Source organism: Babylonia areolata, chromosome 28 (assembly GCF_041734735.1).
Source record: "Babylonia areolata isolate BAREFJ2019XMU chromosome 28, ASM4173473v1, whole genome shotgun sequence".
Lineage (NCBI taxonomy): Eukaryota > Metazoa > Mollusca > Gastropoda > Neogastropoda > Buccinidae > Babylonia > Babylonia areolata.
The window spans coordinates 2,328,227-2,345,020 of record NC_134903.1 but is presented as its reverse complement, the minus strand read 5'-3'; the positions used below and the strand labels follow the sequence as shown (position 1 = coordinate 2,345,020).

Below are 16,794 nucleotides of genomic sequence, written 5' to 3'. Positions count from 1 at the left end.
GTTAAGAGAGCCATTCAGTGCAGCTGCTCTGCAGTGTGTGTGAACCAGTCCTACAATGGATGAGTGCACTGTTAAGAGAGCCATTCTCCATCCACAAAACGCACACAGCGATATCAAAAGCATGCTCAAGTCCCTTGTAAACACCTGCAAACAAACAATGTAGAGACTAAAGACAAGCTGCAAGCAACACTTAAAAATGCTACTGATTGAGAAAGCTTAACTGATCAATACTTTCTGCTGGTCTGATATATCAGTGTAATCAGTCCAAGGGAAGCAACAGGGTGTTGCAGAAAAGTCTGTATTCAGGGTACAAGGTGTTAACTTAAACAAAGGGACACAACTTCCATTGCTGCTGAACACCTCTCATCCACTTGTACTCAGGTGAATAAGAGGTACTGAGAAATAAAGTAATTAGAAACATTTAAAAAATTACATGCAAAACAATTTCATTCTAAGTTTTAAAACAGGTGAAAGTTTTGCATGACACACAAATGACAAAATATTGATTTTGGTGTCATATACTGTACCATGTCAAACTGATGCAAACTTTGCATGACATACAAATGACAAAATATTGATATTTGTACCACATGCTTAACTGTTACAAAATTAAGAATAAGATTTGTGATTTGCAAAGAAAAAAAGTTGAAATGGGAAAAGGTCTGTTTTTGTACTTTGTCCATCTAAGTTCACGTGAAGGGTTCACTTGGGAAAAGATTTTGCTTTTGTACTAAGTTATCCCATGAAATGTTTCAGGCGGGCAGAAATGTCTTTGGAATGTTTACTGAGACAGAAAATTTCTTGTGTTTGTTTTCCAGGAAAGAAGAAGACAAAGATCCATGCTGATGTGTACAGCCCTCACTTCAGAGGAGGCCAGAAGAAAAAGCACAACAAGGTAAACATTGATCTTTCTTTTTTTTTTGTTTGTTTTGTTTTGGTGGGACCGCCATCCTCCTATTTTTACCCACTTCATTTTAAATCTTTCTTTTTTATATTGCTGTGTGTGTGGGGGGTGTGGTGGGGAGGGGCAAGGGTGGCTTACATCCTCTCTTTTTTTTTTTTTTTCCTCTTTCTTTTTTCTTCTTTTTCATTCTTCCTCAGTAAACATTAAAATGCAGTCTTCACTCACACCAACCTTAAACTAATAGCTTTCGCTCCTTTTTTCCCTGTTGTTGGGCACAACTGTTGCCCCAGTGTATCTTGCAGCATGTGATCTAGGAATGTTCAGTGGCTGCATACGTCTGTCTGACTTTATTGTTGCTTCTCTGTGTTGCTGCTTGCTTTCAGGTAAACACTGATTCGATCATGAGGCGGCGGGTTGGCGTTGTTGAGAGGGTCAGGAGTAGAGGGCCCAGAGTGTCAGCGAATTGATTGCGATCGCGCCTTAATTTTAGCGCGATCGCCCAATCAAGCTATATAATTATGTGACCTAGTTGGAGACATAATTTGACAAAAAACAAGAATGCCAGAGAATTGACAGACAGACAGGAAGTACAAAAAAACTTAGCCATATGAAGAGCACAGGAACAGGAGTCATGATGGCTGCTGGAAAAAGAGGGCGTTAATCAGGGGGGCAAAGGGGAGGTTACCTACTTCCCGGAGGTTATCGGCCGTAGATACTTTTGTTTTCTCCGCATAGGCGGATAGTAGTTTGCACAGGACAGGAATGTCAGACCCCTGCCGGAGTCTGCACTAGTGGGTCAGGGTAACTATGTTATTTAAACTTAATTTTAGATAGAAAATTTCCTTTCGATCATGAAGATCTAGAAACAGAATTTGTAAAGGAGTTGCCAGCAAAACTCAGACTTCTTTTAGAATATAGCAGATTTGAATATAAACTAAACAATACTCTCAGAGTTTAGAACATGATTCTCGCTCACAGAATATGTGTATACATCCACTTTCACTTCTTCCAACAGTGTATGCATTCTTCTCAGAGAGAGCCATTTATTTCTTCAGAAATGCACCAATACATTTTCTTGAAAAGCTGAAAGGGATGTCTGTTATTCCCTCACTGGATGGTCACAGTCAGCATTCTTCTTGATTGTTGACTGATTTGATTGCTTTTTTGTCCTTGTAGATTTCTTTGTATGATGCTCGGACTGCTCTTCCCAGGGAGAGCGTGTTTGTACAGTGAGAGAGCTACCCCCTTTTTTTCTGCCTGTAAATGTATTGCTTTTCCTATCAAAGTTGATTTTTCTACAGAATTTTGCCAGGGACAAGCCTTTTGTTGCTGTGGGTATTTTACCTTTGGTAAGTTCATGCTGCACATGGGACATCAGTTTATCGCCTTATCCGAAGGACTTGCATGCAGACCACCACTCATGGTCTAGTGGAGGGGGAGAAAATACTTGTGGGTGTGGGGATTTGAACCAGTGGGCTCAGATTCTCTCACTTCCAAGGCAGATGCATTACTACTAAGGCCAGCACTCCCCGTTTGAATGTTGTGTGATAAATGAAGAGAATTGGTGGCACAGGTTTCTGAATCATGCTGCATTGTATTGTGCTCCTTACAGGTGAGAGCATGTTGCAGTCACTTTGTGCCATTTTGGTTTTCTGTTTTTGTTTTTTTTGGGCTTCAATTATGTATTTGTTTTCCTGTCAACATTGATGACTATGCAGTTTTTGACACGGGCAGCTCTCTTGTTGTTATGGGTTCTTTTACATGTGCCAAGTGCATGCAGCACACATTGTTTCATTCAGTGTATTGCCTCATTTGAAAGACCAGCACCCAGACCACAGCTCGAGACGTGAAGGAAGGGAGGAGAGAAGAAAAGTAAGGTGTGGATTGTGGATTGTAGATGGCTCTTGCTTTTCTCACTGGGATATTTTCTATTCCAAAGTGGGCGTGTCATTCCCTTGGCCAACCCTCCACACTGATGAAAAGCTATGAGTGCACCATGTTCTAGACTATCGGTACTTACATCTCAAGACTGGTTTATTGTCTGGACACACAGTACAGAATTCTGCTGCTTAACATGTGCAAACAATAGGATACAATACAAATAATCTGGAGCTGAGTAAGTTAATGTTAAGAGTAAGTTAGTATCAAGAAAGAAGATTGGAAAAGAAAGAAAATGAATGCACACATGTATCATCTGAATGACCAGCATCCAGTTCAGTGTGGGTGTGGTGGTCAGATGGTTAGAATGCAGGATTCTCGTCTGAGTTTCCTGACTTTGATCCCCCACTCACCTGATGGACTTAGGGTGGAGAGTTTTCCAATCTCCTAGGTCAGTTTGATCCCCCACTCACCTGATGGACTTAGGGTGGAGAGTTTTCTAATCTCCTAGGTCAGTTTGATCCCCTGCTCACCTGATGGACTTAGGGTGGAGATTTTTCCAATCTCCTAGGTCAGTTTGATCCCCTGCTCACCTGATGGACTTAGGGTGGAGATTTTTCCAATCTCCTAGGTTAAGATATGTGCAGGCTTCCAAGTGCCTGTACCCCTTTCGTGTGTATACACACGTAGATAAATATGCGTGTTAAAACTTCTGAAATCCATGTCAGCATTTTGGTGGGTAATGGAAACAAGAACATACTTAGTATGCACACCCTCAGAAATGAAGTATGGCTGCCTACATGGAGGGATAATAAACAAACTGTCATTTACATAAAAAAAATTACGTATCTGTGTGAGTGTGTGTGTGTGTGTGTGTGTGTACATGACTGAAACGTGACTGAATGACACAGGAAATGAATGATGAGCACCCAGAGACAGCTGTTACTAGTCAGTTGGCTCTAACTGAATGACACAGGAAATGAATGATGAGCACCCAGAGACAGCTGTTAATTGTCAGTTGGCTCTAACTGAATGACACAGGAAATGAATGATGAGCACCCAGAGACAGCTGTTAATTGTCAGTTGGCTCTAACTGAATGACACAGGAAATGAATGATGAGCACCCAGAGACAGCTGTTAATTGTCAGTTGGCTCTAACTGAATGACACAGGAAATGAATGATGAGCACCCGGAGACAGCTCTTACTAGTTAGTTGGCTCTAACTGAATGACACAGGAAATGAATGATGAGCACCCAGAGACAGCTGTTAATTGTCAGTTGGCTCTAACTGAATGACACAGGAAATGAATGATGAGCACCCAGAGACAGCTGTTAATTGTCAGTTGGCTCTAACTGAATGACACAGGAAATGAATGATGAGCACCCAGAGACAGCTGTTAATTGTCAGTTGGCTCTAACTGAATGACACAGGAAATGAATGATGAGCACCCAGAGACAGCTGTTAATTGTCAGTTGGCTCTAACTGAATGACACAGGAAATGAATGATGAGCACCCAGAGACAGCTGTTAATTGTCAGTTGGCTCTAACTGAATGACACAGGAAATGAATGATGAGCACCCAGAGACAGCTGTTAATTGTCAGTTGGCTCTAACTGAATGACACAGGAAATGAATGATGAGCACCCAGAGACAGCTGTTAATTGTCAGTTGGCTCTAACTGAATGACACAGGAAATGAATGATGAGCACCCAGAGACAGCTGTTACTAGTCAGTTGGCTCTAACTGAATGACACAGGAAATGAATGATGAGCACCCAGAGACAGCTGTTAATTGTCAGTTGGCTCTAACTGAATGACACAGGAAATGAATGATGAGCACCCAGAGACAGCTGTTACTAGTCAGTTGGCTCTAACTGAATGACACAGGAAATGAATGATGAGCACCCAGAGACAGCTGTTAATTGTCAGTTGGCTCTAATCAGGTAGGAAGCCTGTTGTGCAAATGACTTGGTGTTTGAAAAGTGCTTTGAGTGTAGTATCAACTGCAGTCAGGTGGTAAATTAGTTTCCGTGTCATATTATTATTGTCCAGCAGAGGGTTAACTCATTCAACATTGTGCCAAGCGTTGCCCTGGCATCAAAATTTGTCTTATTAAAATGATTTTCACTTTCTTCCATATGCATGAATCGTAAGGGAAGGGAACTAACTCATACATTATTTCTGGATTTATCTAAAGGTAATTTGGAAGAAAAACGGTATACTTCCTGCATTTTTTCCTCAGCAGTACGGTTGTAAACTCTCCAGGGTTGAGTGGGTTAACCTGGATGAAGTGATGCAGAGTTGCAGTGTTGTGATCATGCCAAGGGTTTGATTTGTGCAGGGCAAGAAGGAACGGTTCGATGGGTTAAGCTGGATGAAGTGATGCAGAGTTGCAGTGTTGTGGTCATGCCAAAGGTTTGATTTGTGCAGGGCAAGAAGGAACGGTTCGATGGGTTAACCTGGATGAAGTGATGCAGAGTTGCAGTGTTGTGATCATGCCAAGGGTTTGATTTGTGCAGGGCAAGAAGGAACGGTTCGATGGGTTAAGCTGGATGAAGTGAGTTGCAGTGTTGTGATCATGCCAAGGGTTTGATTTGTGCAGGGCAAGAAGGAACGGTTCGGTGCCAAGCAGAAGAAGAGCATCACCTTCACCTCAGAGACTGGCGGCGGCGGCAAGAAAAAATAGTGATGGATCCGCTGCGAGAGAAGACAGTGCCGACTTCCATCACGACTGCGAAGAAGAAATCATGGCAGACCTGCAGAGAGAGACAATAATGTTGACTTGCAGTATAATATATATGGATGACTTGTCCCGTCGTCAAATGACAAGTGCTGCAGAATGCTGTGCTCACAGTTTGCCATCTTGATGAGAGAATGGAAGATAATTTTGAATGGTTTTGCTCAGTTGGAAAAAAGTTTGTTGTGAAATTAAAGAGCACAGGAAATTGGTTTTAATTTTGTTTGGTTAAAAAGCAACAGAAAATGGTGTATTGACAGGGGAGCTCCATTGCTGCGTGAAGGCTGATGTTGTAAAAGCTGACTGAGACTTTGAAGTCAAAAACAAAAATCATAAAAATTGAAAAAGAAAGATTCATGTTACCCTTTTAAGGCCTCACCTTGAGTGGTAAAATCTGTCATGCAATCCTTGTGGGGCCTCACCTCCACAACTTTGCACTTTTTTGCCTGAAGTTTATTGCACACTGTCACAGTCTTTACTGATGACTCTTTGAAATGAGGTTCATGTGAAATGATGTTTTACATTTAATAATAGTAATAATCATGAACATTTTTATAGCACCCCTTCTGTTAACGAGTTTACAGGTTTTACTTGAACATTTTACACATGATACAAACACATAAGCATTTCACAGTTGTGAAATTTGCATTGAGGTCAGTCTACACATACCTTGATCCCAGTTTGCTGCTAGGTGAGAGTGGTGACTTCTCACTCGGTAAATAGCATCTGACTTGTTGCGTGTGTTCACACGACGATAACCAGTGAGATTCTGCTCATCTGTTTTGGGAGCACCTCCTGCCTAAAGTGGCATTTTATTTTGACATTTTACAGAACGTGGATGCTGCTACAGCTATGGGTTTGTGCTTGTAATCATCCTGAATGAGTGAAGATGTGTGTGTTTGTGTGTGTGTGTGTGTGTGTGTGTGTGTGTGATATATATATATATAATGTTTGTGTGTGTGTGTGTGTTCATAAAAAGCTTCAGATTTTTTGTAGCTGTTTCAAAAGCTGTCAAAATCTTTAATGCAGTCCATGGATTTAAGCAATATAAAGCATTGAATGCTGAAACTCGGTTTGAAAAATGTCACAAGAGCAGAAGAAATTCATACAATTTACCAGTCTTGGTGAGTAAATGTTATCAGTCACCCACGGCAGTGACTGAATCTGTATTTAGGCAGTTCAGCACTTTCTTCATAATTGACATGATTTTGATACATTGTGTGTGGAAACATTTCTGTATCCAAGTGAGAGTGTTTGAGGGCAATTTGTATTTGGATAATGTGTTGATTGATAAACTATTTTCAGTATAATTCTAATACGTTTTGAGAAAACAATTCTTTCTGTCAGTGAGGCTTGTTGAGAGCAACATCTTCATTGGATTTTGTGTGCATTGAACTATTTTTCAAGGTGTAGTATAATTGTGTGCTGTGGCGTGTGGTTCATGGTTTGAAAAGAGTAAGAGAAACAAATGGGTTTTGTGTGTGTTAAAGAGCATCAAAAGTTTTATGTGTATTAAAGGGTTTGGTTTTCTTCTTCTTCTTGTTGTTTCTGTGAATAGGAGATACAGTTTGAGAGAGAAATAGTAACCTTTTTGGGGATAAGTATCCAAATTTCTTCCATCTGTCTCCCGACATTTTATCAGTTTTTTTAAACTATGGCTGTGGATGAGTCAAGACAGGCTGTTTGCCTGGTAACCCTTGAGAGCTTTGGATGACACATGTCCCCATAGAGCCTTGGATGACCCATGATGATGTCCCCAGAGAGACTTGGATGACCGATGATGTCCCCAGAGAGACATGGATGACCCATGATGATGTCCCCAGAGAGACATGGATGACAGATGTCCCCATAGAGCCTTGGATGACCCAGGTGTCCCCATAGAGCCTTGGATGACCCATGATGATGTCCCCAGAAAGCCTTGGATGACCCGTGTGTCCCCATAGACCTTGGATGACCCATGATGATGTCCCCAGAAAGCCTTGGATGACCCATGTGTCCCCAGAGAGCCTTGGATGACCCATGTGTCCCCAGAGAGCCTTGGACGACCAATGATGATGTCCCCAGAGAGCCTTGGATGACCCATGATGATGTCCCCAGAAAACCTTGGATGACACGTGTGTCCCCAGATAGCCTTGGATGACCCATGTGCCCCCTTAGAGCCTTGGATGACCCATGTGTCCCCAGAGGGCCTTTGATGATCCATGTGTCCCCAGAGAGCCTTGGATGACCCATGATGATGTCCCCAGAGAGCCTTGGATGACCCATGTGTCCCCAGAGAGCCTTGGATGACCCATGTGTCCCCAGAGAGCCTTGGATGACCCACGTGTCCCCTTAGAGTCTTGGATGACCTATGATGATGTCCCCAGAGAGCCTTGGATGACCCATGTGTCCCCTTAGAGCCTTGGATGACACATGATGATGTCCCCAGAAAGCCTTGGATGACCTATGATGATGTCCCCAGAAAGCCTTGGATGACCCATGTGTCCCCAGAGAGCCTTGGATGACCCATGTGTCCCCAGAAAGCCTTGGATGACCCACGTGTCCCCTTAGAGCCTTGGATGACCTATGATGATGTCCCCAGAGAGCCTTGGATGAGCCATGTGTCCCCTTAGAGCCTTGGATGACCTATGATGATGTCCCCATAGAGCCTTGGATGACCCATGTGTCCCTAGAAAGCCTTGGATGACCCATGATGATGTCCCCTTAGAGCCCTGGATGACCCACGTGTCCCCTTAGAGCCTTGGATGACCCATGTGTCCCCAGAAAGCCTTGGATGACCCATGATGATGTCCCCAGAGAGCCTTGGATGACCCATGTGTCCCCAGAAAGCCTTGGATGACCCATGTGCCCACCCATCCCTGCCCACACATCCATACCAGTATTCTGTGTTTTCTCTTCCCCTTTCTCATCTCCTGCCTTGTCAGCAGTGGTGAAAATTTGGACTGTGATCTGGAAATACACATGGTCACTGTCATTGTGTGTGATTTTGATACGTTCATTTTATTAATAATAATTGGAATCAACTGATGCATTCATTTCATTGAGTGGAATTAACTGGTATATTCATTTCAGCTGGAATCAATTGATATTTTGATTTAATCAAATGGAACAAAACAGTAGTTCATTTCATTGAGTGGAATAAACCTTCATATCTGTTGTTGTAGTTGGTTGATGAATATTAGCTGCCTCTTTGTCATCATCTCATTTTGAGAAAAAAAAAAGAAAAAAAAAGAAAAGAGGACATATTTGTGAAAATTAATATCAAGGCAGCTATGTTTTGTTGTTGTTTTAAAAAAATAAAGAATGGCAGCCAGTACAGATTTAGATACGTTTTTAGGGATGTGCATGCAAGAGAACGCTGTATTACTGGTTTCAGACCATCAGTCTGGATGTTTTGTTTAAAGATTTGTTACATGAACTGAAACTAGGATTGATGGTTGAGTCACACACACTGACACGGCCCCAATGTGGTCGGCTTGGCTGTAAGCAACAATGATAAAAAAATAAAATTAAGCGACTGAACATCTCCAGCAGATTCCTCAAACATACATGGACTCTGTAAGCAGTGGAATGATTGTTCTTTTTCTTCTGTGTTTGTAGGCTGAAGCTTGCTTGTTGACTCGTATGTACAAGTGGGTTTTTAGTGTGCGACCATTTTTACCGCACTGTTCAGGCAGCTATACTCTGTTACCATGCTTGTTATGTTCTTGTTTCCCAAACCCACCAAATGCTGACAAAGTTTTCAGATTCTTCAGTTTGCATACTCGATCTTCTGCATGCCTGTGCACATGAAGGGGTTTCAGGCACTAGCAGGTCTGCACATCGTTTAACTCTCTCCATACGAACGGCGAAAGAGACGACGTTAACAGCGTTTCATCCCAATTACCATCATCAAAATATTGCAAGCAGAAGGCTCTTATACTGAAGAGGTGAATGTTGACAAAGAATACCACAGTTCTGATGACGGAAGTTAAAGGTTGGGTCATTCAGACACCCACTGGACATCCGAGGGGTCTGTGTAGAGGAGAAGAGAGGACTGGCCGTACTGAGTGAGTTAACCTGAGAGATCAGAAAAATCTTTTAACTCCGTCCCCTTAACTCACCAGCCACCGCAACTGGGATTCAAACCCAGGATTTTCAGTAGTCAAGCGCTTTACCCGCTCAGCTGTTCGGGCCATCAGTAACACTGTTACCATGGAAGCTTTTCATCTGAGATTAATTCAGAAAGTCAGCCACAATTGTTCTGAAAGGAGAATAACAGTAAAAACAAGCAGAAATTGAAGTTCCTTCAAAGAACCTCACAGCATTGTCACAGTGACAACAAGTACCCATGAAACTGCCTGGGGCTTCTGCAATTAAAATATTTGAAGCTACATTAGTTGTTCATCTTTATCTAGCACAGGATAATGATAGAGTTAAGAATTTATCTATAGCTGTACTTGCATGCCTATCTACTTTTTCTTGTTGGTGTGAAATATTTTGTCTGATTTGTTGTTTTTCTTTAAATTTTTATGTGCTTTTATTTTTTATTTCATAATCGGTTTTTTGTTTGTTTTGTTGTTGTAAATTCATTTCACTTCTGTACTTCAATTCTTATATCCACTGATTTATATGAATTGCTGCCTTAAAAAAGAGAGAAGTATTTGATAAACTCTTCTTCCATGTAAGGGGCGGTTTTTTTGTTTTGTTTTTTCCATGGATCACCAGTACCAGCTGACACCATTTTCACTATGTTCTGAGAAATTGGGGGGAAACCCAACGAATCCCTTTCCCACCAAACGCTGCCAGGAATCGATTTCCTCATCTGTCATATAAGAAAATCTGATTCATTAACTGCTAAGATTTCTTGCTCATTTCTTCTTTCAAATCAGTTACCTTTATATATGCAACAGATTACATCGTTTATTTATAAGTTTGAACTGCTGACAGCCAAAAACACAGACATTTGACTTTGAGGCAGCGGATGTGTTTGTAAATGTTCACATGCTTTTGAAGTGATTTGTACATGTATTGGGAATGAAAGATATTGGTTTATTTTGATATGGTTTGTACGTGTGTTGGAACAAGGGTGGTTTTTGTTTTTGTTTTATCTGAGTGATGTGAAAGTAATATGTGTGATATTGTGTGTATGTGTATATGTGTCCATGTAGAATAGAAGAATAGAATATGTGTTTATTACCAAGTGTACTGGGATCACAAGGAATATGAGGGGGGATAGTACATAAAAAGATACAAACATAAATCGAAAATCATACACAAACACAGATACAGTATAAATCAGGATACATACATGTATGCATGTGTGTGTGTGTGTGTGTGTGTTTCACAAATCAGTGATTCACTTATGTTGCATGTACAGTTCGTATATTTTGAGGCTTTGATTATAAATAAATAATTCATTCAGTTTCACTGGTGCAGACTCCAACAGGGTTTTGATTCATGTCCTGGGCAAATTACCACTGGTACTCCACCCAAGCAGAGAAACCATGTACATATGTAAGGATGGCATTGTAAGAAATCGGTCATTTACATATGCGATGGGGTGATATAAGAAATAAGTTGTGTACATTTTTGGGTATGTCATTAAGCCCAGTCATCTTTATTCTGCAGCCAGCATTGGAACATTGTATTTGACTACTTCTGTGTAAGAAGAATGTACATAGAATGATGAAAATAAAGTGGAATATGTCCATACTTATTTGTGTTTAAGTCCTGTGCATTGTATGAGTGTTTGTGTGTGTGTGTGTGTGTGCGTGTGTGTGTGTGTGTGTGTGTTCTCAGATGCATGCACACATGTTCACAATCACTGAAAATATGAAATGGCATGGTCGAGGGATCACCATGAAAAAAGCTACACACACCAACAACAACGATATAACGGATCCCTCAATGGGGAACACATTTTTATATCAGATGTTTTGCCTTTTACAGTAGCTGAGATCTTGGAGCCATACAGGTTCATGCAGAAAACTTCTTTTCTTCTTTCTGGCATTCACAGCTACACCATCAGTGCAGTTGTGGTGATCAACAACGTTGTTTCTCCTGTTCTTTGTAGTTGCCACGTATTTTGGTCATGAGTGTTGTGTGGACAGGCCACTTTCTGCAGCATTGCCGACAAGGGTTGGGAGCATGTTATTTTGAAGGGCTTGCAGCACAGACAGAGTGTCTTGTCAGGAAGACAACTCGGCTGCAGTCATTGTCGTAGTCCTGAATCACTTGCGGAAAACAAGTCAGTCGTTATCCAGATACTAATTTTCAGGTTCCAAGAAGGAAAAGGAAGACAATATAATAATAGAATGACTTGAACAATTCCAGTGTCAGGCTGCATGGTTCACTGCAAAGGACTTTGGGTCCAGGGACTGATCTAAGCTTCAGGACTCGTATGCTGCAGGACCAGAAATTTCCACCACCGACCATGTATATATAATTATGGGGGTCTTTGTTCCAATCCCAGGACATAAACACTTTTATCTCAATATAATACTACAGTGTCTATGCCCTGGATGAATGCCGTAGACTCATCAACCTCACTATCAGTATCATTGGATCTCAGTATACAAATTCCAGACTTAGTCAGTTACTGCCAGAAAAAATTCTGACACCTACAAAGATGACCAGCAGAAGACCCAGGCCAACTGGAACAGGCCTGTACAGGTTACAGAGATTATGATCTGATGATTATTTAAAAGGAAGAACAATCCAGAACAGCAAAGGCTTTGCCATTCCACTTGGCATAAAGGAGGAGTTAAAAAACCAAACATTTTTCATAAGAACAGCAAATGAATGGAAGTTGGGAAGACCAGTTGGAAGAAGTTGCCAGAATAGCAGTCAGTAAAGTGTGTACTCTAGAACAGCACTTCCATGCAGGTAGCTGCCTCCCGGGAGTTTTTTGTTTTGTTTTTTGTTTTTTAAACAATATAAATAGTTACATGCACCTTTCCAAGTCTCAGTGTTGTGGCGATGACCGGATATGTATGTCCACTATTAGTGTTGATCTATTTCTTTTGGTACTTATTTTCCCCTATCACCACATTACATGTACATTTTACTTCATCACCCCATCATATAATGTTGGTGTTTTTTTGGGTTTTTTTTACATGGACATTGTACACTGTGATGTAATTGATCCTCTTCTCATTTTGTTGCTTGGCAGTCAACTTCCTGGTTGAATTACCTGCTGCACTGGGTCATGGATGTGGGATGGGTAGGTATTTGAGGGGGGGGGGGGGGGAGTTTTTACTTGGATTGTTTGCGTCGAAAATGACCAAGCGTTTTTAATCCCACCATGAAGGTTGCCATATTCCGTTTTCCGGAATGATGCATGCTGTTTGAATACGTGTCATCCATGTCATCGGCCCGTGGCATGCTAATCTGGCCTTCTCTTCTGGGGGCAGCCAATGGAAGATGGGATTCAAGTAACGATGTAAATGCGTGTGTTCGCACGCAAGGTTAACTGAATAACTCCGAGTGTAGAAAATGCTCCCAAAACGAAACGGCTGGACAGAGATTCGAACCCGCAACCCCAGGGTCACACGTCCGGTACTCTGCCTGAGCCATTCGGGGCCCAAATTTGACACACTTTCTGGATCAACCGATCCGATCTATTTCAAGAAACAATCACCGAACACGACGTTGAAAAGAGAGGTGAAGCAATACCCACCCCGAACCTACGCATAAAAACAGTTTTCACTGCGATATTGTGCGCACAGCAGCAAAAAAAACTTAAGACGCCAACCGATGCCGTTCAAATTCAGAGGTATGTTAATTTATTTCGCTTCATGGTCACAAAATGGGACCAGTCACCGAGAAATAGGCCAACATTTTAGGTCAATGACCAAACAAATGCGTTAATCTCTCTATATAAACTTCGCTTTCTTCTTCATTTTTCCCAGTATGTGTGATTTTGATTTTATAGGGTTGAGAACATTTGCAAATATATATATATATGTATACAAGATGAACACAAAAATCGCGTAGAAAAGAAAATCTTTTTGAATTTTAGATTTTTAAAATTTTGTGTTTGAGACTATTGAGAGCAGACGACATGTTTTGAGCACACGCGCGTAACGTTTGTCCATCTGCACAAGGGTTTTATTTTCGCTCAAGCTTCAGGTAGGCCTTTTTATGAATGATAGTGTCCGACTGTAACCATCAGAACTGCAATGGAGGCAACGACTGTCCTGGCTATCAGGGTTTGAAAATTCGATCACAATGGGAGTACCTGACCAAAAAAAATGATGACAAAAAACAAAACGAAAACTGACGGGGCGTGCAACTACAAAGCCGCAAGGCTGCGATGCTTGGCATCGCCCTTTACCTGAACCTGAACCTGAATGGAGAGTGTCTTGCCCAAGTTGTATCCCCTCTCCCCCGCCAAGAGAGATTTAGGGAAATAGCTATTGGTGATGGGTTACACAGTTGTCACTTTGCTGCATGGTGGCCCAACTGTAAGTTTATGTCAATCTGTGATGGCTAGGTTGTTTGCCGAGCTAGATGGAAGACCTACATCTTTGGAAATGACCCAGTTGATTGTGTGTGAGAGAGGAAGGAGGATGGAGTGCGGATGGGGTCATGTTGACTCCAGTAGTCTGAATGTACAGTTGTGCAGTATAATAAGTTTATATCACGATGAAAAGTTTTTAGGTCATACTGTAATATGATGTGTTTATGATTATGTAAAGTTTTTAGGTCTTACTGCAGTATGCTTTGCTTGTAGTTATGTAAAGTTTTTCACTCAAAACTTAGAAGTGGCGGAGGTGTGGACAAGTCCCAAAACTGGCTGTGTGTGTGTGTGTGTGTGTGCGTGTGTGCGTGTGTGTGTTTATGTGTGTGTGGGTGGGGTGGGGTGGGGGCTGCTGGTGGTTGTGTGTGTGTATAAGTTTGATAAACACTGACCATTTTTATTTTATTTTAATTTTCTTAATTGCATTCAGTGTATGTTTTAATTTTTTGTTTTATTATTTCATTGATCAGTTTGGTTTATGTATTTATTTATTTCATTATGAGTTAAAAAAATTTTTTATTTATTTCTGCAGCATTTTGTGGGAGATGTGCTATGTCTAGCATTCATGTTTGCCTTTTTTGTTGCCTCCTTGACAGTAAAACTAAGGTGAGGATGTTGACTGAGATCGGGGGAGAGGTTCATTGGTTGTTGTCATGACCTACAAATTCGACAAGGGAGACAACAGTTGTGTTCCCTTTCCTTACTGACATGAACCCCAGCCCAGGAACTCTTGACCCAGTTTATCACCAATTCTGTCATACTTTTAACTAAAGAGCTATAGATGGTCAACCTTCACCCCAAAAGTTAACAATGATACTTGATTCATGGTTTTCTTTTTCCATAATTAACCTGTTGATCCTGATTGGTGAAATATTGAATTACAGTCTACACTTTGCCTTAAAACATACTCGATTGATGGAATCATTTTCTGTAATCAGCTGTTGATTGTAAGTGGTGAATTATTGAATAACAGTAGGTGGTGGCAGTGAAAATTTAAATGTTCATTACAAGGACTGAAATGTGATTTTTGGCAAACAACATGACAATATAAGAAAAACAAAAAAAAAGAGTAAGTGAATATCTTGATTGGTTCTGAAGATATTCCATTTTAAAGATGTGACGATGCGTACATGCTGTTAGTACTTAATATTTTCACAGTTATATTATACTGTCCATGAGGGTACTGGAATGAAAACTCATATACTTTTAGAAACCATATGATAATGGCATATTCATTAACAGTATACACTTTGCCTTAAAGCTACTATACTTGATTGATGGTTTATTTTCTCCGTAATTAACCTGTTGATTCAAAGTAGAGAAATACTGAATTACACTTACAGTTACACTTTTTGATTGATCATATTTAGAGGGAGAGGGAAAAGATAGCTTAGATTCATTTCAAAGAAGGAAGGGAATGATAGTCTGAATCAACAGCCGTGTGGAGCAGTGGCCAAGTGTTAATGTGTCTGACTAGGAAGCGATAAAGTATCCACAAGTTCAAGTCCCATATGCTGACAAGGATTTTTACAACCAGCTCCACTAGACCTTCAGAGGCATTGTGGCAGAATCATTTAAGCGTTGACCTTATCCGTTGTTCATCAGTGATCAAGGTTCAAGGCGCCATTTCGGCATAGTGTTCAGTCCTTAGGAAAGGCACTCTACATCAGATTTTCCTTACTACACCCAGGTTGTGAACAGGTACCCAACATCAGTCAGGTGAAGTTAAACTGGTGGAAGGAGAAGATGGGATTCTGCCTTTCTGTGCCGAGTCCAAGACACAGTGGTTCACCGCCCTGATGGGGGTTCTGCCTTCCTGTGCCAAGTCCAAGACACAGTGGTTTCACCACCCTGATGGGGGTTCTGCCTTTCTGTGCCGAGTCCAAGAGACAGTGGTTTCACCGCCCTGATGGGGGTTCTGCCTTCCTGTGCCAAGTCCAAGACACAGTGGTTCACTGCACTGATGGGGGTTCTGCCTTTCTGTGCCAAGTCCAAGACACAGTGGTTTCACCACCCAGATGGCCATGAAAGGCAATGGGACCTTTAATCACTATAGACCTTGAATGGTGGTCTGGGACCTGGTCATTCAGACGAGACTGTGTACAGCAGCACTTTGTGCATGTAAAATAACCCACAGCAAAAAGAAGGTTGGCAAAATCCTGTTGAAAAATCTTATTTGACCGTAAAAGTACTAAGCACTTGCACGTTGCAGACAGAAGAAGAAAACGAAAAGGTGATGCTGCACTGTGGTGATGTGCTCTCAGGGAGCAGCATGAATTTCACCCAGGGAAATCTGTTTTGACCAAAAATGACAACACAACACAGCACAGCACAGCACAGCACAATGCAACACAGCACAACACAACACAACGCAAGGCAAGGCAATACAACGGGATACAATACAGTACATTACAATACAGTACGATACAGGTGCATACACCTGTTAATGTTTGAACTTCCTTTGTGTGTATTACACCACATTCATGCATGAGGTCAACTGATCAAAAATCATGTAATCTATATCAGAGTTGGTTGAATTATAGAAATATGAAAATCCCCAGCACAAACCAGTGGTGACACGGTCATCAGAAAGAATGGCCGTTGTTTCAGTTGTGTATCAGGAGGAAGGAGGAACTTACATGTAGTACAAAGACCATGAATGTATTCTTATAGTTTTGTAAAAACCCAAAAGCCTACTAATGTTTACTAAAAATATTAACTCTACATTCTGAAATTTATGTATTTATATTGCTACAAAGGGCTTAAGATAAAG

At 41.2% G+C, this 16,794-nt stretch overlaps 2 protein-coding genes across 2 annotated transcripts in view; one reads left to right on the top strand and one right to left on the bottom strand.

The window, feature by feature from the left end:
• Nucleotides 1-8,754, top strand: part of LOC143301831 (exosome complex component 10-like) — a 49,430-nt gene extending 40,676 nt beyond the window's left edge. Inside the window, exons 21-22 of the mRNA XM_076616239.1 lie at nucleotides 819-895; nucleotides 5,384-8,754. Coding sequence (XP_076472354.1) covers nucleotides 819-895; nucleotides 5,384-5,467 — 161 coding nt within the window. The 3' untranslated portion in view covers nucleotides 5,468-8,754. The remainder of the gene's footprint in view (nucleotides 1-818; nucleotides 896-5,383) is intronic.
• Nucleotides 8,222-16,794, bottom strand: part of LOC143301750 (uncharacterized) — a 21,012-nt gene continuing 12,439 nt past the window's right edge. The window contains exon 6 of the mRNA XM_076616138.1: nucleotides 8,222-8,467. Within this exon, the coding sequence (XP_076472253.1) occupies nucleotides 8,222-8,467 (246 nt within the window). The remainder of the gene's footprint in view (nucleotides 8,468-16,794) is intronic.